At 38.1% G+C, this 27,163-nt stretch overlaps 1 protein-coding gene across 2 annotated transcripts; it reads right to left on the minus strand.

Moving 5' to 3' along the window:
- Positions 1–26,720, minus strand: marchf6 (membrane-associated ring finger (C3HC4) 6). Of its 2 annotated transcripts, none has more exons than XM_079819670.1 (26): positions 26,451–26,720; positions 25,581–25,680; positions 24,303–24,376; positions 19,804–19,947; positions 19,617–19,689; positions 19,262–19,430; positions 17,522–17,714; positions 17,366–17,427; positions 17,254–17,286; positions 17,114–17,165; positions 16,923–16,981; positions 16,741–16,821; positions 14,823–14,891; positions 14,439–14,513; positions 14,073–14,207; positions 13,867–13,986; positions 13,514–13,614; positions 9,966–10,103; positions 9,353–9,557; positions 9,183–9,252; positions 8,108–8,289; positions 6,869–7,003; positions 6,156–6,245; positions 3,750–3,882; positions 2,592–2,727; positions 1–1,920 (listed from the first exon to the last, which is right to left on the minus strand). In XM_079819670.1, exons 1-26 carry the CDS (start codon positions 26,467–26,469, stop codon positions 1,833–1,835), a joined length of 2,736 nt encoding a protein of 911 aa, XP_079675796.1. In that variant the 5' UTR covers positions 26,470–26,720; the 3' UTR covers positions 1–1,832. The 2 variants fall into 2 exon arrangements, with proteins under 2 accessions (XP_079675796.1, XP_079675795.1); XM_079819669.1 differs by having other exon boundaries at positions 8,084–8,289.
- Positions 26,721–27,163: the final 443 nt, after the last annotated feature.

Here is a 27,163-nt window from a genome sequence, read left to right on the forward strand (position 1 = left end):
TACCACACTTTGTGATTTAATATTTGTAATAAAAGTTTTCAACAAACAAAAAGAAAAAAAATTGTCTGCCATTATGAGGATGTAATTGTTACAGCGAGAGCCTCCGAGCAGGAGGTTTGAAAACATTCAGAAATACTGAATACTTCCCACACAAACATGCTATGAAAAGGAAAAGGCTTAGTAAGCCAGACACGCGACGGTGTTTAGTGCTGGACCACTACCTTTACCTGGATTCTAGCTGACCTCCGAAAACGTAAGAGGATATCAAATCAATGGCTGATCAAACATGAAAACGGTGTCACTAGTTGCACATATAAAAATAGAACATTTGCCTTTCAGAGGAGCGCAAGCTTTAAGAAGCATACAGTATCCAGTTTCAGTGTAAGAAGAAACTATAAGGTCACTTATAGAATCTCAGCGCTGATTAACACTATCTCTAAAGCCGTCTGAGACAAATTCTTCGGGAATCGTGAACCTGTAACAGACGCAGCAAATCTGAAATGGAGAAAAACATACGCGAAGAATTGAAAAGTTACATTATTTACAAATGTGTTGTTGAGGATCGCCTCCTTACCTAGACACGAAACGGACTTCTCTTCTAACGAATGGAAGCAAGAATCACAAACCCCACGCTTTCGGATGAGATTTGATCAGGTTGATGAATTATAGTGAACTCCCATACGAGTAAGGACTTGGAATTTTGGTCTAAAGGGTTTCCGAACTATTGCTGCTCTTAAAAATATGTTGTTTTTTATTTTATTTTAAAAAGGTGTAACAACCCGTGTACGTGCCAGAGTTACATTTATGAGAAAGTGTTGCTAGGCCATGCTGAGCACAAGACAGACATACAACGGTCGATATCAACTTGAACAGCAAACAAATATGCTAGCTCAACCACTGATGCAATTAGCACTCTAAACGGTCTTCTAAGCTACTCTAAAGGGTTTTTCCAGAGATGAACAAAGAGCTAGCAGGCAGAGGTAGGCTTTGCGGCTCACTGTGAGCCATAAACACTACCGTCAAACTACGCTTCGTCTGCTAGATACTGACTCTGTGCTTCCGTGTTCTTGAATTGGTCAACAACAGTCACGCGACGAACTGTTGGTAAAACGAAATTCCCTCTTTTCCACACGACAGGAAGCGGATGGGTGTGGCGTAACCGTTAAATCCGCCTCCATCCGCTTCTGCTCATAAAATCAAGGTTAAAGCATCGAGAAATGAAGGTAAGAAACACTACCAATTGCATCAAATCAAACGAGACCCTCTCATTCAAAAACTTCAAGATCATATTTCATTGAAAATTCAAAACTAATAAATAAAAAAGGTACTAATGTGACAGTCCAGCTCCATTATGACCCAGACGTTTGTTCGAGACATTTCAGCTGTGGAGTCTGACTGGCCTCTCCATGAGAGTGATGAAAGGAACCATGTGGGTCGAGTCCTACCACAAACAAATCTCCACAAATAAGGTAACAACTAGATTTAATAAATTAATACACATACTTAATCTGTTTTTTTGTTTTGTTTTTTTTTCCTTTTAGTAGAGAGACATTCTTTTTAATCCATGGTTGGTTGGCTGTAGGGTTTCCCTCTTTCGCCCCATTTATGTACATGGCCCTTTTGGCCCTTTTTGCTGGCAGGGTCAAGAGAGGCCAGAGGTCAGTTTTTAAGAGTCTTAGTGGACGTGATGGATGTATGGGCGCACACATCACGGGTAAGCAGAGGGAGCAGGAGAGGAAGGTTCAATTCAGTCGTTCACGCATGCTCACACATGCTCGCTCACTTACACACACACACAAAAAAACGGTGACTCCAAAGCAATCCCAAGCTCTTTACTCCTGCACTGAACTGCTGTGTGTGGTAGTGCTGGCCTTGCCAGCTTTTCGTTCATAGTTCACAAGTCTCTGTCCAACAAGGTACCTGCATGGACGAATAAAGAACAAAAGACAAAAGGCCAGATAAACAAGGCTGTGAGTATTATTATTCAAAACATGCTACCAAAAGTGACCAAAAATTTTATTATTCATTTTTATATTGCAATACTATAATATTTTCTTCTGTATTTATTTGATTTTCTGTGACAGATTAAATTAAATCATTAAAATTACATTAGTTCAAAAGTTTGGGGTCGGTAAGATTTTTTTATGTTTCTGAAAGTTTATGCTCACCAAGGCTGCATTTATTTTTTTTATCAAAAATACAGTAAAAAAACAGTAATATTGAAAAACATATTTCAATTTAAAATAACTGTTTTCGATGTTAATACGTACAAAAATACAATTTATTAAAACATTCTAATATGCTGATTTGGTGCTCAGAAAACATTTTGTATCATCAATGTTGAAAACAGTTTCAGCTTAATAGTTTTGTTGAAACCGTGATCAATTTTTTTCCAGAATTGTTTGATGAAAAGGAAGTACAAAAAACAGCATTTATTTGAAATTTAATTTACTGGCCCTTTTGAATGGAAGAGTAAACGGCTGATACACCAATCAAAAAATACTCTCAAAGTACAAAATGTCCCTGTAAATTGTATACACTAGGCAAGTATTGGCTCTGAAAAAATAAGTGAATTACTGTACAGGACTCACTTGTCATTCTTGATGTGCTCATAAAGGCGCTTGAATTGTCGGATTTGGAAAGAGAGGATACCCATCAGCACCACTACCATCAGAAGGAAGGGGTAGATTCTCCTCTGCACCAGATTCTGCATCTCCATAGTGACCCCTATTCAGAGAGAAAAGAGCTGGTTAGAATAGGTAAGAGTGGTCAACTGTACTAGAGTATCATTGCATGAGAGGAAACCCCTGGAAGAAAAATGCATGTTGGCTTTTGATTGTTTAATTAGGTTTTCAGGCAGGCAAACTAAAATAAAATGATTTATTTTGGAAGGCTGAGGTCTTTGAAGATACACCTGGCTTTCTTGAGGCATGCAAGATATCCCTAATGTTCAGAAGCACCGCCAGCGAGGAGCTAATTTTACTACAGCCACTGATACCGGCAGAATCCTTTCAGTGGTGCATCGAAAATGTTGGTCAGGATGTGTGAACATAAGCCATACTACAGTGAACTGATCTTTAATAACTGTTCAGAATTTTGTACTTAAAGAGCTGAAGTAGTCATTTACAAAACAGCTGTCAAAACTAGACTTTTTCCCCATTTGTTGAAGACCACTCAAAGCCCCACAAGATGAAGCCACTCTGAAACCTCTTCAAACGATGAGAATCAAACTGTTCAATTACAACAACTGAGTCACTTGTTCTGTGAAATCCAGGATGAATGAAAGCAAAGAATTTATACTTTATACATGTAGGGGTTATTTGAATGAATAAATGTGGGGGAAAAAAAACCTTTTAAAAATACATTAGAAATAAGTAAATTAATAAAATAAAATCATCAAAAATGAAGACAAATATAGAGGCTTCATGAGAATTCATTAAAAAAAAATATGATATAGATCAATAGTTCAGGGTCAGTATAATTGTTCATGTTTTTTTTTAATTATAAATGTCTTGAGTGTCTCTTTTGACCAATTTGTTGAGTCCTTGTTGAATAGGTAAAAAAAAAATATGAAAAAGCTTATTGACCCCAACATTTAAATGGGAATATGCCATAAAAACTAAGATTCATATTTACAGGGACTGCACCAAACTTATGAAACTCAAATTAAACTAAATTCAACAATGTCTAATACAAAATTTTCAATGAGAAACAGAGCTTTGATTAACAACAGCCTTGCTTCTACCCACCAATAAGGGGGACGATGCCTACAGAAATCACGTAGGGGATGCAGAGAGAAAGCAGCAGTACAGCGATGACTGGGGCCGCTAACTTCCTGATGATGAAATGAAGGTCAATGTTCCTGATTCCGTTGGCATACACCTAAAGAGTGGTAAATCATTCGGTTAGTGTGTGCATCCATCTACAGTAAAGCATCTAGGCCAGGGGTTTCCAAAGTTGGTCACTGTCCTGCAGAGTTTAGCTTCAACTTGCCTCAACAAACCTGTCTGGAAGTTTCTAGCATAGAGACAGAGCGTATTTAGGCCACCCCCACACCGGGGGGGAAAACAATCCAACGCTCTCCATTGACTTTGCATTGCGGGAGGCTGCCTCATTGTCATTTCGGACTTTTAACAAAAAACAGAACAATGTCTAAAAGCTGATATGTGACAAGGTGTACAGCAAACAAGCTAAAAAACACAGAAATACATTTTTATAAGCTGTCAACCCAAAAAACGAGCGTTTAAGAAGATAAAAGTGGATACAGGCAATACGAAGTGAAGCTTCAGCAGGAAGAATGGGTAAATTTTGGGATCCTGACACTCAGTATGCCTCAATATGTCTGTGTGCAGTAAACATTTTGTCACTGTTAAAGGGTTAGTTCACCCAAAAATGAAAATTCTGTCATTAATTACTCACCCTCATGTCGTTTCGACACCCGTCAGACCTCCGTTCATATTCGGAACACAAATGAAGATATTTTAGTTGAAAGCTGATGGCTGAGAAAGGCTTCAGACAGGCCTCCATTGGCATTCAGTACATTTACACTTCCAAGATCCATGAAAGGCACTTAAAACGTCGTTACAAAGTCTCTCACCACAGTGGCTCTACAATAATTTTACGATGCGACGACAATAGTTTTTGTGCACAAAAAAAAATCTAAATAACAACTTTATCCAGCTTGTTCTCGACTTCCATGTGTGCCTCCACGATGCATGCGCGAGAATATGACGTAGCGCCAGTGTTCGGGAATCCATGAAATACACACTTAAGCCCCATTTTGAGCACTATGCCGAGACCTAAAGCACGATCAATGTAGAATCCTACAGCTTAGATACGCGCGTCTTCCTCTGCTTGTAAACAAATCGCTTCTGGGTCATATGTCCGAACGCCGGATCTGCGTCATATTCTCGCGCATGCGTCGTGGAGACACACACGGAAGTCGAGAACAAGTTGGATAAAGGTGTTATTTTGATTTTTTTTTGCGCACAAAAACTATTGTCGTCGCATCGTAAAATTATTGTAGAGCCACTGTGGTGAGATAGACTTTGTAATGACGTTTTAAGTGCCTTTCATGGATATTGGAAGTGTCAATGTACTGAATGCCAATGGAGGCCTATTTGAAGCCTTTCTCAGCCATCAGCTTTCAACTAAAATATCTTCATTTGTGTTCCGAATATGAACGGAGGTCTTACAAGTGTCCAACGACATGAGGGTGAGTAATTAATGACAGAATTTTCATTTTTGGGTGAACTAACCCTTTAAGTCAAATATCCAAATGTCCGTTTTATATATTATATTTACTGTCGCTGATCACGTTGCCCTCTAGTCGTCGTAGTTCTCAGTGTAATATGACCCGTCACGCTCTGTCTCAATGGCCTGAATCCACTTTTTTGTCCTTAAACGCTCGTTTTTTGGGTCAACAGCTTATAAAAAGTTCTGGGTTTTTGGTTCTGGGTTTTGTTTAGCTTGTTTGCTGTACACTTTGTCACATATCAGCTTTTATATATTGTTCAGTTTTTTGTTATAAGTCCGAAATGACAAGGAAGCAGCCTCACACAATACAAAGTCAATGGAGACGGTTTGATTGTTTTCCCCCCCGGTGGGCGTGGTCTTCAGATTATGACGCGTGTCGCTCTGTCTCTATGTCTAATAAGACCTTGATAGACGAGGGAGACACAAACCCATTTACACCTGGTCTCTTTTGTCCACTTTCAACTACTTCTGTCCTGATTTCTTTGAGGGGAGGGTCTATGGGCAAGTAAATGTATGTTTTTTTCCCCCCAGATCTTTTGATCTAATGGACAAAATATGTACGCTTGGTACGTTTTTTGTCTTTAAACCAAAGTTGGGTCTCCTGGCGACAAAGTTTAAATCCCCTCTGGCTAGCACTCTTCCCAAAATATTTAAACATCAAGTCAGTAGGCGGAGAGTATAGGCAGGCTTTTGTGGCTACACTACTCAAGCAATCTGGCCGAATGCGTTTCCGACTACCTCTGAAAGTGGTCAAAAGTGGACAAGCTTAAAACATTTTAGACCACGTTTACACCTGTATTTAGTGTTGTCCACTTCTGATCCGAAATACACTTTAATGCCAGGTGTAAACCGTGACGTAACGGCACCGCAGAGATCATGAACAAACAACAGCCACTAACCTGCTCAATAACGGTCTTCAACCACCACTGGGGACCCATGAGGGTGATGGCAGCAATGATTTTGGCATGCAGCACTCCTAAAGCCCAGTCCTATAGAGAAAAATAAGGAGTCAATACCACTGACACTGCTATACCTCAGTGCCCCACTTTGCGCCTGTGGAAATTAAGTTCTCCAAACAGGATGGATTAGATTAGCAGGGCAAAAACAGTCTTCTGAAAAACTGCCTGCTACTGGCGTAAATCCAGCCAAAATCTGTTTTCCGGTTCATCAGTGACACAGCTCATTAGCTCAAACAGGGAACAGTAGAAACACAAAGAAAAGCTGGGTCAGATCAATACTGACACACAGCGGACATGTCAGATGAGAATAACGTCGCTCAGTTTGTTATTTTTAAACTCTATTTGTGTATAAAGATCTAATAACATTAACACACCTGGTGAAACTTGTATGCACTATGATCATCAAAACTTTCCACAGTGGCATTTGATTAAAAACACACTCAAAAGTGACAATTCTGACATTTATTCACCCCTGAATCAAATTGATTTGTCTTTAAAGAGAATAAAATAAAATAAAATAAATAAGTCATATGGGCCTAGAAAAGTCATATGGATCTAGATAAACCTTGGTGGGTGTCAAAATGTAAAATGATACATTTGACATTTTCAGGTGAAGTGTGTCTTTAAGAGCAGCACCCCTAATCATGCTTTACCTGCCAGGGGTAGAACAGAGGCGTCTGATCCAGCGGCACTCTGAGAGGAGCTACAATCACCAGCTCGAACAGCAGTCCCAAGAGCAGAGGAATCACTCCAGCCAACAGCACAGCTACAATCAGTGTCTTCATAATCTGAATACACACAGAAAACACAAATCCCCAACATGGTTCATTATGGAATCATCTGTCTTTGGCTTTCTTTACATGTAATATCAATCGTTTTTAATTCATGTATGTTGTAGTAAAATAAGCCCAAGCTCCCATTTCTGAAACGGTTCGGTCAAGGATTGGCTGCCCCAATATACTCACAGCAGAGGGTTTTTTTTGTTCTTTGAAATGAAGTTCGAAATACGTGAACATCCGACGCTGCCCACACTGATGAATATGTAAATATGTGCTGCATGCTTTCCTCTCAATAACAAAATAAACACACAAGAAAATTGAGAAAACGGCAAGCATTTTAATAAAGCATCTGATCATAGCAACGTGGATATGTTTGCACGAGCTCTGCAATCTGGCACACTAGTAAAGTCATGTTTATTTATATAGCACTTTCTACAATAGACTGCTTAAAATCAAGCAGCTTTACCATATTAAACATGAAAAATTATGTCAGTGTCTCGTTTCATCAGAACTATAAAGCAGCTCTCCAGTGTGTTCATGTTTTCACTCACAGACGTCTGACCTCAACGGACTGAACCAGAAAACATTTCTGCATGAAAGAAGCACACACCCACCTATTATGTAATCGCCCTGGACCAATGGTAGTACAAAGGTGTTAACTTTGCCGGAAAGTTCGCTTTGGCAAGCTGTTTCAAACTCACAACGAACTTGATTTCGATTGAAGTATATCAGGGCCTTAAACCCCTCCTTTCTGCGAGCCCTCTCTGCTCTGATTGATTAGATGGCCCAGTCTTATGTGATTGGTCTACCGCTTAAAGCGTGTGTCGGAAACTAAACGCTCATTACCGCATCTGAATTTCAGCGCTGGAGGCATCGTCAGCACTTGTAAATTGATCCAGTAAAACTGACTCCATCGTTACTGTTCAAATCACTGTGAACGGTCAGTTTTACCATATCAATTCCAGTTACAACTACAGTGTTTAAGGGTGGGTCAAAGTAGACATTGTTCGTGGGCAGCCAATGACCATAGGCTAGCATTATGCAAATTTGTTACAGGTTTGTGCAGGAAGTAAAACTGGAATTACTGACTATTGAGACCAATGCATTCAGTACCATGAGAGTCCACTCCTGAACCTTGAGAAGGATTACTCTACGCCCCTGAGGCATCCAGGCCAGCAGCACCGTGATCGCTCTGATGGAGAGCCAGCACACATACAGCCCACATGCTGCAGTGTACAGCTCATGGATCTTAGCGCTGCCCGTCCAGAAGGACATCAGCCAGCGTCCTGTGAACACTGAGATAAACACAGAGAATTCAGAGCGTTGATTATATCAGTAAAACAAAATGTACCTATGCTCTCTCTCTGAAAGCATAAAGATCAATACTGAAATGAAATGAATAACTAAATTGATTTAATAAGAGCTAACTATTTATTTGATCAAAAATGCAGCACCATTAAAAAGGTCTATAAGATTAATGTACTTTAAGGGTGCGTTCACACTTGTAGATCGGTTTGCTTCGTTAGTCTGGTCCGGACCCTAAAAAAAAAAAGGTCCTAAAGGCGCAGGGATACGTTCAACCTGATTGGTCGGCTTTTATGATGTATTGCCTATTTTGAGACAGAACATCCAAAACAATGCTGTGTGCTGGGATAAATGTGCTTGTTGTGTGATGCATGTACTGAATTGAAGGCAATATCACGACTACGACGAGGAAAAAAAATATTATATGTGGAGCATTCTGTCTATTTAGGGTCTCATCTTCCTGTTTTTGGTTTGTTTACATGTCTTTGGTGCGGTTCAAATTAAATGTGAAAGGACCAGAGTTTGTTTGGAAGAAGACCAGGACCCATCTTTTCAGCGGTCTCAGTCCGCTTGTTTGATGCGCAACAGGGTTCGGATGGCAGCGTTCACGCGTTCAAATGAACCTCACTAACAGCAATTGCAACAGGGTTTGTTTTACATTGAACCAAACTTGCCAAGTGTGAACTCTGATCTCTTTTATAGTGCTTTTAAATCTTGAAAGCTCATCACTGTAATTAAGTGAAACAGTGAAACAGGACAAACTAAAGTGCAAACAATTCTTTATACTTCCTTTTGTGTCACATGGAAGAAAGCAAGTCACACAGGTTTGGAAAAAAATGTGGGTGAGCAAATTATCAGAAAGCCAAATTTGTTGGGATCTCACCTGGTAAGGTAAGACACACCAAACTGGCCAAAAGCAGCGTCAAGCACATGAACAATATCAGCAACACAATCTATAGGGGGCAGAAAGTGGAAAATAAACATTAAACACTTTTTAAAAAAAATCATGATATTCACTGAAGAACAAAAGTATACAAGACAAAGTTGGCGTACCCTTAGAGGGAACTTCATGGGCCGGTGATAGGGCTGGAAGCCGACTGGGCCGCCCTGCTGCAGTATGGCCTGGTGGGCAGCATGCAGACCTTCTCCCACCACAGGAATGGCATTGTTACGGGCCTGCTGGTTGATGTTGTTGGCTTGCTGGTTGGCATTGTTCTCATTGTCTTCCTGGTCTCCCAACAAGTAAGAGTGCAAGTCTCTGGAAGGGGTGACACCAAGCAGGATTGATTGAGATTATTATTACAACTTCAAGATTCAAGAAAGGTGTAGGCACAATGTAAACTAGAGATTCATTCTGCAATGTGGACAGCTTTACTTATTTTAATAGGAGGATTTGTAAAGTGCAGAACTAGTGCTGAACTGCGTGGCTCAAACAATTGAGTGAACCTTGAAGTAAAAGTTTCATTGATAATAATGGAATGAGAGCATAAAGTAATAACTGCTATTATAACATCAACAGAAAAAATTCCAACAAATAGAATTTATCATTGTGCAGTTACAGAGCTAGATTGTTTTAGGACAACACAGAGAGAATCAGGAAGTCATTTCAGTTCATGAGGTTATCGGACGTAATGAGGAACAGGGTAAATATGCTTGTGAGACTCACAGCAAGTAGCCAGCGGTCACGGTCCAGGCTCGTACCAGACCTTTGAGCCACTGTCGCGTATGTCCCTGTTCCAACAGAGCCGGAAGAACAACCTGCAATAACAGCAACTCCAAGGACAGCTCACTCACCGGAGCGTCACTGAAAGAGAGAGAGAGAGAGAGAGAGAGAGAGAGAGAGGGAAGTTATAACATTTCTATAGCAAAAACGGGTATCACTGTTTTTATTTAGCAATAGAGTGGTGTCAATTTGTAGGCAACCAAGAGAGACTAAACCTCCATGGTACCCTAAGGAATCTCTAATTGGTTTTAAGAATAGAATATCCTAGGAGTCAGCTTACCAGATCTGTGGCAATTTTCCTCCCATACAACACTCTTTTGGTTGTCTTTGAATAACGATATCACACCATGACTCTTAGACAAGTTTATTTCATCTCATTCTTTCAATTCTTTGGCTAATATGAACATTTAAAAATAGAGCCTGCACTGCTGCCCCTTTTATGTGCGCATGAGCTTGTTTTGTGATTCACTGGATAACCGGTGTGGTCTTTATTTAGCAACTTTTTAGCAAATGATGCTTTTAAAGCCCACAATTTCAGAATTGAGGTAAAACAGTGTCATTTATGTTAAAGAACAAAATGTTTTTTTCCAAGAAATTGTTAAAATCACATAATTTTAAGGCCTGTTCACACTAAGAACGATAACTAAAAATATAACTAAAAAGATAACTATTAGGGGTGTAACAGTACACAAAACTGAAGGTTCAGTACGTACCTCGGTTTTGAAGTCACGGTTCGGTACAGCAGTTTAACAAAATTGCTTATTTATTTTTATTAAAGGAGTGGTTTACTGAAAAAAATGTGTCTGTCCTTAAATTAATTCAATAATAACTAAAAGTTTCTTAAAGATAATGCTGTAAACTATATAGGGAGCCCTTAATGGCACATTACTATCATATTAAAGGATAGAGCCCAAATGATTAGCCTAAATTCAGTTGCTATTTATTTTTAGATATAATAAATCAACACTCAAATAATACATTGTATGCGAACATGTAAATGACTGAGGTAAATGTGATGCTACGTGCCATTTTTTACAAGCTGTTTTATTGATGTCTTTCCGCGGTTGAAACACTGATTGAGAGATCACATGAAATATGATACGTTTCAGTAAGTTTATCCTCAACATCCTCAACTCATCATGTTTATTCTTTAGGAAGAGATGATCGCGTTCACAAACGCTACGCCGCCACTTGAACTGACGCGCCTATACAGTGATCAGTAACGTCACATAGCGTCAAAACTGTATTTATCGTTAGAATTTTGTGATAAAAAGGACTGAATACTAATGTTCGTGTGGGAACTCGGATTGAAGTATTTTCCGCGCTTAAAACAAATGTACTGTTACCGTACCGGAAGCCCTGTACCGAAACGGTTCGGTATGAATACGTTTACCGTTACACCCCTAATAACTATATTATACTCCCCACCAATGCCGATAATGTACTGTATATTCTAATGCATGCTGTGATTATGTTGCCTTCTGCTTTAAATGCTCAAGCTCTTTAAAAGTTGGTGGATTCTGATTGGCTGTCAATGTTTTTATCATTCATCAGCTGGAAAAAAAAACATTCTAAAGTTATTATGTAACTATATTATCATTATATTTTTGGTGTGGGCTTTCCTATTCTCATAGAATTAAAATGATTATTAAAACTTTAAAATTACAGTTATAAAGTTATTGTCTTTGGTGAACACTTAAAGGGTTAGTTCACCCAAAAATGAAAATAATGTCATTTATTCCTCACCCTCATGCCGTTCCACAACCATAAGACCTACGTTCATCTTCGGAACACAAATGAAGATATTTTTGTTGACATCTGAAGGCTCAGCGAGGCCTGCATAGGCATCAATGTAATTTACACTCTCGAGATCCATTAATGTACTAAAAACATATTTAACTCAGTCCATGTGAGTACAGTGGTATAATATTAATATTATAAAGCGACGAGAATATTTTTTGTGCGCCAAAAAAAAAACTAATTAACGACTTATATAGTGATAACCGATTTCAAAACACTACTTCATGAAGCTTCGAAGCGGAAACGAATCAGCGAGTCGAATCCAGATTTGGATCGCATGTCAAACCTCCAAACTGCTGAAATCACTTTGGCACTCCGAACCACTGATTCGACTCGCTGATTCATTTCCGCTCCGAATCTTCATGAACCAGTGTTTTGAAATCGGTTATCACTATACAAGTCGTTTTTTTTTTTTGGCGCACCAAAAATATTCTCGTCGCTTTATAATATTAATATTATACCACTGTACTCACATGGACTGATTTAAATATGTTTTTAGTACATTAATGGATCTCGAGAGTGTAAATTACATACATGCCTATGCAGACCTCACTGAGCCTTCGGATTTCAACAAAAAAATATCTTCATTTGTGTTCCGAAGATGAACGGAGGTCTTACGGGTGTGGAACGGCATGAGGGTGAGGGAATAAATTACATTATTTTCATTTTTGGGTGAACTAACCCTTTAACAGCCATTTATTATACTCATAAATCGAAAAACAACATTCTAAAAAATCATTAGATATTCCAGAGGTAACCTGAGGAATTAAACTGCTTGTACAGGACAAAGAGAGAACAGGATGTTATGTAGTGTTGAAACTAAAAAACACCATTGCATGGATAGTTGACCCTAAGTTCTGTTCATTTGCTCAACCTCAAATCGTTCCAAATTTGTATGACTTTTGTTGTTCTTCTGTGAAATACAAAAGAGAATATTTTGAAGAATGTCTTTTTTTTTTTTTTTTTGTCAATACAATGAAAGTCTGTGCAATCCAATGTTGTTTTGGACTGCACTGTCATTCACTGCATACAAAAAAAGTTGAAACATTATTCAAAATATCTTCTTTTTGTTCCACAGAAGAAAGAAAGTCATACAGGTTTGGAAGTCTAAACATTCAAACAATATTTAAAATCCCTCAATGGCCTCTTTCCACAGAAGTCAAGAGTCAGTGCCCCAACAAACATTACAGCTGTTCAAAGTACACTCATAGTGACGAATGTAAAGCTGAGAGAACTGCAGGGTTATATAGGGTAAAATACACAAATACAAAGTTAAGGGACTTTCTATGGCATTATTGTTGTGGACACTATTATTAACAGCTCTCTGCAAGATCAGACTGTAGTAATGTCTGCTGGGAATGATGACATCAGGTGCAATACATCGGCCAAATGATGCAACATGCCCACTTGACACTACAGAGAGTCCTGGCACTCATTAGGTAATGAAGCAAAGGTCTGCCATGACAGCAATAATTAGCACTTCATATTTATGGCCCTTTCTTTTAAACAAGATGTCACATCAAGAGAGAACTTTGCTTCTTTTCTGGTTGTAATCTCTTACCAGATTTATACAGCAAAACGAGCAAAAGCGCCAAAACGACACTTCTGAATCTGTTTCCCCAAAGTTTAGGCAATTATCCCAAGGACCATTAAACTTTAAGACTAAGGAGGTGGAAATGCATCTCATTTACCTGTAAAGCATCACATTGTAGGGAAGAAATGAAGGGAAGATGTGTTTGATTATCCGGATGGGAAGCCACAACATGAGAAGAACGATTGAGCCAAACACAACCTGTAAAGAGAGCAAAGACTTTTCATTCAAGAACATGGAAGACAGAAAAGTACAGAAACTCTAAGGAGAAAAAATATGATATATAAATAAAATATTTTCTTTCCTTCCTATATTTTGTTTGCTCTCAAAACTTTTGCGTTCCCTTGAGAAACCTTTTGTTTGATTGCAAAAGCACTGAAATATAGTTTTCCTCCCACCTAATTTAAGGGCTCCATAGGATAGGGTCTCCAAAAAAGTGTAATATCTACTCACCACTGATAGTATGAATCGTCTCAGGTGTCTGTATATTGGTAGGTGAATCATTTCCTGCACTGGGTTGAAATCGGGATCGTTCAGATTTCTGAGAAACCACAAGACTCCAGGCCTTAGAACCTGAGAGATAAAGGAACAGCGTCTAAATTTCACAAACATCTCCTGAAAGATCTTCTGCATGGTTAAACTGATATAGAAATGCCCACCTCTCTGAGCAGAAGAATAAAAGATGCAAAATAGAAGACGTAGACCATCCCCACCAGCCAGTGAAGGAACATGGTGGTCCCTGGCGCCGATTCAAAACTCAACTCTCGGTCTTTCAATGAGGCATCAAACATTTCCTACAAAACAACAAATGTTGACCTTTACTGTATGACAAATACTAAGGTTAAGGTTCTTAAACTAAACTTACTGAGAACTTGCAAAATGATGCAGGGCAACTGTCACTGAAGATGAATAAATGGGAATGCTAATCAATAGCTTTCTCCAGTTATTAAGGACCACTTTGGGCCAGCATGAACAAAAATGTCTGAGTGCACCTTAAATTGGTATGATAAAATGAAACTAAATACCAGAGAGCAGATATCAAGCCACCAGCCACAGATGAGGGGGAACACACCAATCTCTACGACTACTAGAAGAGACACCTGGAAGAAAGATCATTTAATATGAGACTCAATAAAGTACTGCTATTAAACTAGTAGCTAATATAACACATACACATAGTAGCACATGTACAAGTGTATTAGGACCAAGTTTGTAATCTAAGCTTAGATAATGTGACCTAATTATAGCAGTAGCATGACTGAAAACACAGCATTACAGTAAATCCCAAAGAGCTTATTCAAACCAGCTGTTGCAACCAATGTTACGCACTAATATTAAGTCATTGTTCTCGCCCTTTCTAATTACTCGAGTTCAGCGAACAGCACATGCAAACTGCTGATACAACTGACCTTTACCACAATGTAGCAGACTCCTAACAAGCGGCGTGATCTTTGAAATCTCACCAGTGCTGCTAATCCCTGAGATCTGAATTAAGGAAAGGAACATCAGGAGCCGTATTACAGAGACTTTCCATCTTCACATAGAAGAGGTTCAATGTTATAAACAAGACCCTAACTGAAATTGAGTGACTGAAACTGAGTTAACGTGTGGTCACAACATTAGCAAAATATCAGCAAGATTTTGCGAGCAAAAAGGTCCACTGTCAATAGCGTAGTGATGTATGCAGAACAACTCACACAGAAGTCAAACCAAGCTGCTTTCTGTTGGTCAGCGCTTGGGCCAGAGGTGGACAAAGTACACAACTCCATTACTTGAGTGAAAGTAAAATTACTACTGGTCAAATATTACTCCGTTACAAGTGAAAGTTGTTAAAAACTATTTTTACTTAAGTAAAAGTACAGAAGTACTCGCTTTTAAAAGTACTTAAGTATCAAAAGTAAATTTCCTTTTTTTTTGTCAATGCATTATTTTATTATTGTTGCATAAATGCACGGTGGTTTAAGCCCTTCAGTGATGCTCCATCCGACATGCTAGCATACGACCACCTTGAACTAATTTAAATACTTAAAAGTTACGAAGCTCTTTACAAAGCTGCTGTCACTTTAAGGGAGAATACACAAATCCTACACACTGATACACATCCGATATTCCCCCAACTGTTTACGTTCACTTAAGACATCATCAACTTTGTTTACATGAATACTTTCCAAAATGAAAATTTACATTTTGTGTGTATTGGTCTGTTTAAGTGCGAAAAAAACACACAAAAGAAAGCTCTATTCAGTACTCGAGCTCTGGCATCTGAGAGGCACAAAAAACCAGACTGAACTGAGCTCTTTCATCATGCTTTTTCAGATTCATCCATATGTCTATGCTTCTCTTTCTCCCAGACATTTACATTTTGCAAAAAAAAAACTTTTAAAGAAGAAAAAAAATCTTCCACTGACTTTTAAAGCTGCTACAGAAATGACTTTTGACTTCGAGGACCTTGATAGAAATGTAGTGGAGTAAAAAGTACGATATTTGTCTTTCAAATGTAGTGAAGTTAAAGTAAAAGTTTCCCTAAAAAATTATACTTCAGTAAAGTACAGATACTCAAAAAGTGTACTTAAGTACAGTACTCAAGTAAATGTACTTCGTTACTGTCCACCTCTGGCTTGGGCCCACTTTATATTAGGTGGCCTTAACTACTATGTACTAACAAATAAATTAATCATTTGATACAATGCACTTATTGTGTACATACATGTTTTTACATTGTACTTACATTTAAAAAAATACCTGCATGTAATTACATTTGTAAATAATTTTTGTAATTACATTCATAATTACACTGTCCTTACACCTAACCCTACCCTTAAACTTACCCATACCACCTCACCTGTCCCTAACTTTACCCTTAAACTTACCCACACCACCTCACCTGTCCCTAACTTTACCCGTATCCCACCTCAATATCAGCAAAAGTGTTTTGCAATAAAATATGTACACAATAAGTACATTTAACTTATTTTTTGATGCAAGTACATAGTAGCTAAGCCACCTAATATAAAGTGGGACTGACTATGAACTGTAACCCAATGGGAAATCTGCGTGGGAAATTCCAAAATGCGTGTATTTCTATCAAAATGACTGGATTCTGTCCACTAAAGTTGCAATGTAAAAATGGTAAATGTGACCACACCTTTAAGATTTTTAAACAAAAATCGAATGACTTGAAAGTTGATGTGGTGATTTAACTAAAAAAATTATAGTAGTCGTATTTGTTGTTAAATTTCCTGGTCTTATATATATATATATATATATATATATATATACAGTATATATATAGTTTTATTACAGGCGTTTATGAGTGTGGAAGGATACATGGCACACGATGAGTGTGATGGCTAAAAGGACATATCCAACTATAGTGGTGATGAGACCCTCAAAGTGTGAGGCACGAACCTGAAAAAAGATGAGAGATTGTTGTCAATGTTGAAACTGCATTTACATTCAAATCTTTAGATCAAGCTGGAAAAAAAGCTAAAAACTAATCTGATACTCACATATTCTTCAAAACCAAGTCCAACCACTGAGAAGTGGCCAATATGGTAAGGACAGAAAGCTTAAAAAGAGAGATTTTAAGAGTTAAAGTTTGTAACTGGAGAACACATTGTAAATGTTTTCATATTGGTTTACTGAACATTACTGAATTTATGTTATAATTTGATTCAAACTAAAGTGCAGCAATGCTTACCAAACACGAGGATGAAGAGTGTGTTGAGTGAGACCACCCAGAACACATGTTCCTAAAGCAAAAAAACAAACAAACATTGATTTGTTGCTCTCTTGAATGAGATGTTTATTGGTAAATGAGAGGGTTGTATAATTACTCACCAGGAAAACCAGGGACCCATCAAGCCCGAGCATCTGAAAAGGGGAAGAACAGGTTTAATGTTTCTCTGAAAGATTTTGGCATGACGTACAATATATGGCACACCAGTCTCACCCTTTCCCAAGTGAGCTCTTCAGCTGCACGATCCCATTCCAGAGCATTCCAGTTCATATCATCTGCACAGAAAACACTCGATAACTACAGGTCACCACCAGTCAACATTTATTCTCACTTAAGTGTTTCTAATTTGTTTAATTAAAGCTGTCGTACCCTGTGCTCCATTGTTGGCATCTGCCACATCTTCAGCGCCTCCGTCCTCCTCATCTTCATTATCCAGCTCCATCTCTTCCGCAGGATCAGCGGGGACATCAGGAGCCTCAGCCGCTGCAGCGTTCTCCCCTGGAGGTTCAGCCGGGGCGGGCATGGGCTGGTTTTCAGCACCTCCATTACCCTGGCCAGGGGGCTAATGGATAAGATGTGATAATGAAGAAAATTCATCCACGGACTGGAGTCTAACTACTGTAGAGTATCTGCATAAGAGGATTTGTAACGAAGTAAACTGCATCTGGATCAATCCAAGAAAGAACAAGCAACTATTCTGGTATAAGAGCAGTCTCCAGAGATTCAGGGGATAATGTGGGATTTGAAGATGACAGAAGGTCAGGGAGGCCACTGTTCTATGCTCAAATCAAAATGATAATTACAGTAAGTATGAAGCAAAGTAAACAAAGGGGGTCATGGCGCAACCTGCATAATTGGTCTCTGAAGAATATCAAGCCTCAGAAAGTTTTGCTGACATAAACCGCAATAGGAGTGTCATTTTTGCTGTATCCAAAAGAATATTCTTTCATAAACAGAACTTGCCTTTGTGGAAATGACATAAAATGCCAATTTCATTTTTTTGGGCAATAGGAGTGTCAAAAGAAAAACAGGTTGAGCATGTGAAAATACAAACATTTATATTTTGAGATAATCTGTTTTCATCATAATAGCATGCCAAAAAAGCTGATCTGTTGGGAACAGAAATGTTTAAAAGTCACCGAACAACAATTGTGACCCTGGACCACAAAACCAGCCATAAGGGTATTTTTTTTATAATTGAGATTTATAGATCAATGGAAGCTGAATATGGACAATATTTTGTTATACAACTATTCGAAAATCTGAGAGTGCAAAAAAAAATCTATGTATTGAGAAAATCGCCTTTAAAGTTGTCCAAATGAAGTCCTTAGCAATGCATATTACTACTAATAAATGTTTGATATATTTACGGTAGGACATTTACAAAAGATCTTCATGGAACATGATATTTACTTAATATCCTAATGACAAAAATTGATATGCGTGATCCATACAATGTATTGTTGGCTATTGCCACAAAAATACCCATGCGACTTATGAGTTTTGTGGTGCAGGGTCACATTTATTAATAGTTTAAAAGTTTGGGGGAAGTAGGATTATTTTGAAATAAAAATAAATAAATACTTATTCAGTAAAAATGCATTAAATTGATCAAAAGTGAGTGTAAAGACATTTATAATGTTACAAAAGATTTCTATTTCAAATAAAAAAACCTCACTGTGATTTAGATCTATTCATCAAAGAATCCTGAAAAAAAATGATGGTTTCCACAAAAATATTATATATAGTTTTCAACATTGATAATATTACAAAATGTTACTTGAGCACCAAATAAGCATAAGCATCTCTGAAATATTGCGTGACTGGAGTAAAGGCTGCTGAAAATTCAGCTTTGCCCGTCACACATAAAAAAATAAATAAAATAAAAAAACGCAATAGAGATGTCTTCTTTCAAAAACCATTTTAAAAATCATACTGACCCAAACTTTTGAACGGTAGTGTAGATGCTAATGTAGTAATGACAACTAAAGTAAAAAGAAAGTGTTTAATAGTATTAATACAGCTTGTTTAGCTATACAATTTTATTAGTGTATTACTATTGAATTGGAGTGTGATCTGCATCAGTCTGATAAAAAGTGGATATTCTACCTCATTGGGCGGTCCTGCTGCATTGGCAGGTTGCTGCTGGTTCTGCTCCAGCCATAAAGGTGCTCCACCATGAACAATCTGCTCCCGCAGCCACACCAGACTGATGAAGGCGCAGAGGGTGCAGGTCACCACAAAGCAGCCCTGCAGGCAGTCAGCCAGCAAGTTCTCTCTGCAGAGGATGAACATTCCCTGATCATCACTTCTGAAATATCCAACCATTACAATTCACCACGCAACCACATCCACGGCTAAACCCGAGGCTGCGGCGAGGATTGACCCATCAGCCAATGAGCCGATCCGCAATGTAAATGAATATTTTAAGAAGAAAACTTGAGCTTTCCTGTCTGGTACGTACGTGGAGAGCATGTCTAACGGCAGAGTCAGGAGGGAGCTTACAGATCCAGTGAACAGACACTTATAGATGCGACCTACAGGAAAAGGAGAGCAATATATGAGCAACATAGCAAATAACGCACAAAGTATTGATTAAGACAACGTACTACTCGCAGCGTAACAGACAGTGATCTATGGGCACCACTTACATGCTGTTAGAGGTACAACCCCCAGCCAAGCGAAGGCAACAAGCGTGTAATGAAACCAGTATCGGATAGCCGTGCCTATACTGGTGACCAGTCCTGCGAAAATGTCTTGCACTGGGAGCCGTGAAGGCATGTCTGGAGAGTAAACTGAAAAGGAAAGAGATCAGGACTTTAAAGCATTTTATATATCTATCATAGATAAACATTGTACTGAGAATTGTGGATTTAAAAAGATGCTCAAATTCCCTTGGAAAATATTTGAGTTCAGACTTGGGTTATTTTCACAATTGTTTATTATACATCTTGCTCTCAGATCATGTCTCTGAATGCCTCAAAACCATAACTCCACAAATAGAAGTACAGAAGAAGCAGAAGAGTCTCAAGTATGTCATCAAATCTGAGAATCAAAACAACTATTATTGTCTACATAAACACAGATGGGAACATTTGAGAGCAAACTAAATTAACAAGGATACAGCGTCTAAGGTCATGTATCACTTGAGAAAAGGGCTGCACTCTTTGGGGGGAGGGTTATTGAGATTTTTCTGATAAAAATAGCTTTTTTGTAGGGCTGCACAACTATCAAAACATTTTGTGATTATATATTAACATGATAATAATATTTTTAAAAATATTATTATTATTATTACTACCAAATAATATTATCATTGTAATCTTTCACTGTAATATAAAATAGAGTATTCATGAAAAACAATTTTATTGTACATTTCAACTGTAAAATTTCAATACGAATATATTCATGGCTGTCTTAATTTCTTCATTTGCAAACATTAAACCATCAAGCTTTTATTTAGTCAGAAAACCACAGGGTAACCATAAAGCTTGTCTTTTATTGACAACAGTCAGTTCATAAGCACTTTTCATTACAAGTTTGGGAAGATAGAAGCATTTTGGTTTCACACTTGTAGTTCGGTTCGTTTGGTCCGGACCAAAAAACAAAAACAAAACATATAGTCCTGGGGCCTGTACCATGATGGTAGTTTGACAAACTCAGGGTTACAGGATTAGTTTTGAGTTGACAAAACCAAACCAGTCTATTCAGGCTTTGTTGGTCCCATGATGCTGATCATCAGCTTTCTCTGTCAACTCAGGCTTTGATCCTGAGTTTAGGAGTTTAGCTGTGACATCAGCAGTGAACAGCCAATCACATGCTGTGGATCAGTGGAACTGAGATTCATTTCTCTCTTCTGCAGAATATTACATGATTGAAAAATATTAAGAATTTAAACAAATAGACACGAAGAAAAGAGCTGTCTATGAAAGAGGATAACTTAAAGAAATATATTATACGTCAATGCAAGTAAAAGTTATGAAGTTAGTTTAGTTGATATATAGAGAGAATTGAACATTTAAGATCACATGTAGTCATTTTTATAGCTTTATTTATTGATTTTAAAGCTTATTTGTATGACCTTTATATAGGCTATTAATGTTAATTTTAACTAAGTGCCTATTAATGATTGATTAACTAAAATATATAAGGGTATAATTACATAAATTATATCTAAATCATTCAAAAGTATTATTATTATAAATAAGTATTGTTAAAAGCCAGACGCGTTAGTCTTTAAAAACCATTTGCTATTGTGACCTTTAATTTGGAGTAGAAACAGAGGGAGTGACTTTATTGCATCAGAGCTGTGTCACTTTGCTCACAGCTGATTGGTCCAATTTCAGTTTGAGATGTCTTATCCAGAACATAACCTGCCCTGGAGCAGGTTAGCTGTGGAGCGTAAGTTACTATGGAGATGAACACGGCTAAAAGCCAAACCACTTTAATGGTACCTAAAACCCAGGATTGGCACAAACTAAGCTTAAACATATCTGGCTAGCCAGCTAAACCGGCTTCATGGTATAGGCCCCAGGTCCGCTTAGCGTTCACACTGGCATTTTTAACAGCGAACTTAAAGTTACCGAACCAAAGGCGTAGGGATACGTCACAACCTGATTGGTTGGCTTTTATGACGTATATTTCGCAACGGAGCTTGCTTACCGAACATTCAAAACAATGCTGTGTGCTGGATTAAACACCATCATTTTATGCGTGTACAGATGGTTTTATTTTTACCCGCTGAGAACTCAAAAAGAGCTCATAAAATGTTCAAAACAGCAGCAGGATTTCCTCCGTTGTGCAGAAACGAAGATCTGCATATATTGATGAGGCACTTTACCTCCTCGTTGCTCCACATTTGCCCTCTACTCATTTTGGATACACCGATCTTTCCGCGTCGTCAAATCAGCTGACTTGTAGCGTGGGATCTTGTGACATCACGTTCTGTTTTTGGTTTGTTTACATGTCTTTGGTCTGTGTTGCGTTCATATATCAATCGAACCGCACCAGAGTTCGTTTGGAAGCGGACCGAGACTAGGGTTGGGCGATGTCTCCTAAATTGGCAGTTGACGATGTTTACAGTAAAACATTGTGATGGACGATGATATCGTCTTTTTTTATTAATACAAATATATAATTTACTATATCTGTATTTTACTATCTCTTTACATAAATACTATTTTCTACTTAAAAACTATATAAATTTCATTATTTAATTAACCCAAATAATGACTCATCCGCGCTAGGTTGCACGTGAGGGAAAAAAGTAGCTTCCTTCCACTTAAGAAGAGTTGTGCACTTTTTATTTTAATACATCTCTTTACATAAATACTATTTTCTACTTCAAAACTATAATTTCGTTCCTAACCCAGTGTTTTGTATGTTAATGCTGTTTTACGTGAATAATACCGAGTGAAGAACAAAGCTTTGTTTACAAAGGAAATAAATTCGCAGCCATGAATGGATTCATGCCGAATGAGAGAGGTAGCTGAGCCCAATTTAAGATTTGTCAGCTTTTTTATGCTGTTTTGCGATTTCCGTGAATTTTAACAATAGGCCTAACGTTAGTCCATTTTATCCCACATGGACATCTCGTTTCTTTTCTCAAATCTTCACTCGCGTCGCACCCATTTTCGCAGGGAATTATAAACGTTTCTTCCTTTCGTTTTTTTATAATTAAGTCTATTATATCCATTCAAGTCCTTTACCGTGGGAAAGTAGAAAAACACTGTAGGATGAATAGGCTACCTTTATATTTAATTTTATTTAACACAGTTTGTGCTTGTTATTAGACTTGGTAAGGCACGTCAAGTTTATTTGAATAGCGCATTTCTCACACACACAGGCCATTTTACTTTCGTTTTCTCTGGCAATGAATAATCAAACATAGCTTAAATGTCTTGACCCTGTGGAAGATAAAATTTGCTCTTCAGAACTTTTACAACAAGTGTTGCTTTGCAACACACATGAAGATGAAGATATCTGAGAAGGTGTCTATCCAGCTCTTGTTTCATCTCGCGCAGAGCGGTATTTGACGCATCCTTGAGGGGAAATTACATTTTTTTTTAACTAATATTTAATTTTCTTATATTCTTTAGGTTACCATTATTTACTGATAATTGTTTAAATGTTTTACAGGCTGTGGTGTGTTGTTTCACTGACGGAAGTGCTGAAATAAACACGCATGCTTATGAAATGGATGTTTGAGCCTCGTTTATTATTTCAAAATGTAGGCTATATCTGGCATAGACTACAGTATTTAAAATAGAATATATGCATTAGTTATATTCTCAATTTAATTTACAGAGCAATCCCTGCTAAGTTTTTAGTATAACTATAGAAGAGGATTTAGTGTGCGTTGCACTCACAACAAGACTCGCAATGGGGGGCGCGGCATCACGATGATATCGTCCATCGGCACAACCCCAACCGAGACCCATCTTTTTAGCGGTCTCGGTCCGCTTGTCTGGTGCGCACCAGGGTTCGGATGGCAGCGTTCACATATGTTCAAATGAACCGCACTAACCGAGCAATCGCACCAGGGTTCGTATTAATCAAACCAAACATGACAAGTGTGAACACACCCCAAGTGACCCAAACTCAGAGCACATGCAGAGATGAGTTCATATAGAGCAGCATTTACTGTGAACGGAGCCGCTCATACACACTGGATCGTGAGCTGTGTGCGTGCACACACAGTGCTGCGCTTCATTCTAAAACATGCAGTGCATATTTATGCAATTAAATTGCAGCCTTTGCTGTCAAATCACGATTTGTAATTTATTTTAATTAATCATGTCATATGTTAGTAATAAAATTAAGTTTCTCAAGAAACTGGAAACTGTGTTTAAATTTGTCCTAATGCTTTTGTAAAACGGTCCGGCCCCAAAATGTAATTATGACAGCTTCATTGTAGTAATGCCATACAACAATGACTCACTCTGGGTGTTAAAACCTTGTTTCACCTCAGCAAACTTCTACGTCACACAACACGAGCGCTTTTAAATCACATGACTCAACCCATAGAACCCTATTGCTCGGAAGCACACAATCACTGCTATTGAAAAGGCCATTTGAGGCCGTTGTGACTGTATAGAGCCGTTCATGGCTTTACCTCCCCTGAAGAATGTAATGAGAGAGGTTTACTTACTTGGCGTGAAAGCAAATCTGTGCTTGCATAATTCGCAGTACTCTTTTCTGCTGTGTTTAAGCCACTGCACCAAGCTGTGAAAACACAAGAGGGGTGGGGGCAGGAAGCAGGAATGAGGGTGATCTGACGTGTGTGAAAAAGCACTGAAAATCCAGCTTCATTTCCCATTTAAACAAGGGAAGAATAACAACAGCTGAAATTCCATCGTTGGTTTTACCGTTACATTGATGAGACCCCCCTGAGCTCATAAGTTACAGCTTGTCAGTTAGTCAAATGGGTGTTGCTGGCTCTTTCTATTCAGGAACCAAAAAGAACAACAACAAAAACCCCAAACACAAAGCCTAACAAAAATAACTAGCCCCAAAGGAAAGGATAACCTATATCTCGCTATCAGGGACAATGATATACTGACAGATGTTCTGTTCTAGAAAGAAAGGCCAAATTGTGCGATTTGTATTACAAAAATTCCTCAACTGGTTCTCATTCAGTGTTTTACACCCAAACACTATTTTCTGTGTTTGTTTGTTTTGCTATTTCCAATGCAATATACACTTCTGTTCAAAAGTTTGGGGTCAGTAAGATTTTTTTCTTTGAAAGAAATTAATACTTATTCAGCAAGGATGCATTATATTGATCAAAAGTGACAGTAAAGCTGAACTTTCTACTCAAATAATCTTAAGGATTGTTTGCCATCACAGGAATACATTTCATTTTTATACATAGTTATTTTTAATTGTAATAATATTTCACAATATTACCGTTTTACTGCATCTTCGATCAAATAAATGCATCCTTGGTGAGCATAATCTTTCAAAGACATTAAAAATATCTTACCAACCCCAAACTTTTGAACGGTAGCGAATCATGCTTAACGCTTGCACTTGTTGACTTGTACGCTTAATAATGAACAGCACTGACTTTGTCAGATCAGAGGTTGAAAACCCCTTCTAACATTGCAAGTGGTTTACCATTTCACGCTGTCCCATTTTTTGCCATCACTGACTCCTAGGACACCTAGAATTATTACAGTGTAGTTAACTGCTCGAATTACATCCTCTGAATTTTATAGCAGGCACAATAAACTAATAATAAAGTGACTTTGGGCAGGATGAGCCAGGTTTGGTCATTGAATGCGATCCCATTTCTAAGCCTATTAACAACGAAAACTGTAAATATGACACTTTGGAAGACATTTCACATTGTTCGAACCAAAAGCAAGCATCTTATTTAGACAGTTCTCGCAAAGGGAATATGTCGCTGAATGAACAAAGCTCTTACCATTCTTGGTGGATGAACTTAATACTTCCAGTACACACACAGGGATGGTAGAGGGGTTTGTCTTGAGTTCCCTCAGATCGACACACCCTACATATATCAGCTGCCAGAAGAAAAAAAAATGGACAAAATCAGCATTTTAAAAAGAAATATAAATGACAAATTCAATTAAATGAGTATGAAGGGGATGTGAATGTTGCAAAAAAGCCCAGAATCTACAACATGAGAGGATGCGAGTTATGAAAAAGACTTTTAACTAATCAAAACAAGGTCAATGCATGGAAGATTATGACAAGACTATCAGTCTCTTTGCGCTCTTATTATAGAAACCTTAACTAGATGATAATGAATAACACGAGAGACAACTACCAATCATGCACACAAAGTTAAAAAATAATGAGATCTAATTGCAGTATTTCAAAGATGATATACGTGCATGATTTGACTGACCTACTAAGTTTACGTCAACATATTTCAGGTGCGTTTACACCTGGCCAAAATAACACAAACCCTTCTACGTGAGTTACAGTTGTTATGATAAAGGCTAAAGCTATGGTAACATGATTAATGCCCTTTTAAACATTCCCATGACATCCTGTAAAGCCAGACTCAAACTCATATTAAAGCCATATCTTTATTTGGACGTGTTTGGAGGATGACAGCTGTACTAACGTCCAAGCTGGCAGGAAAGCTCATAGCTTGTTAGCTTGCAAAGGCCACATCAGCTGCATATATTAGCAAGATGCATATTTGGTTGAGCGCCGCGGCTAAATCGTCACATAATGATAAACAACATTCTGTCAAAACGCATTTAAAGACCCAGAACAAACAAATAGACAGCAGCCGGAGAGCCTCCGTGTCTAGACAGCTTACCTTCTTCGGCAGTGTCCATCTTGTACGGTGACGCACTGTCCTCTTTACAGTCAACACATAACACACACCGCGGAGCAAAACACAATATCAGCTCACAATTACGCTAAAATAAAACATGACAAAACCGATCCGAGCATGAGCGCCGCATAACCTCCGACCGGACAGTTTTCTTCGTGTAGTGCACACAAACCGCGCTGATCAAGATACTTGTTGGTCGATTATATTACATCCGAATGTGCTGCTGCTAGCGCTACGGTTTCGATTTACGGCAGGGGGGTTAGCGCATGCGCAGAGAACGCGACACTTCCCAGCGTTTTCCGGTGGTGACTGCGCTGGAATTGTAGATTAATTAATTTTCATACGGACTACTACTATTCGTTTTGCATCATTGTGTTACCAAATTATTAAGATACTATCCTTAATCTTATTTTAATTATTATTATGAAAACAGGGCACAATGCGAGGTGAGCATACAATACTAGAGGCAGTCTTTGTGGTTTGCATGTGGACATTGTATCTGGTCTCACCTGAGCATGTGCAAAACACACCTTTAGGGATTTTTCATTAGCTTCTTTTCTCTAGTGAGTTAGTAATATTTTGTACATTTGGTCCCTACAATGCAAACAAATTAATTTGGTGGTGTGCAAGGCTCTGAAAAATGTATACACAGTAAATCCTTTTCTATGTCACATAATAAAAAAGCTGAAAATATA

The sequence above is a fragment of the Gobio gobio genome (genome assembly GCF_949357685.1).
Source record: "Gobio gobio genome assembly, chromosome: 6".
NCBI lineage: Eukaryota > Metazoa > Chordata > Actinopteri > Cypriniformes > Gobionidae > Gobio > Gobio gobio.

Coding starts and splice junctions, on each gene's coding strand:
- marchf6 (XM_079819669.1), bottom strand. Junction 10,104..13,513: donor TACAATGTGATGCTTTACAG/GTAAATGAGATG, acceptor TCTCTCTTTCAG/TGACGCTCCGGTGAGTGAGC. Junction 9,558..9,965: donor GTGACCGCTGGCTACTTGCT/GTGAGTCTCACA, acceptor CACCCCTTCCAG/AGACTTGCACTCTTACTTGT.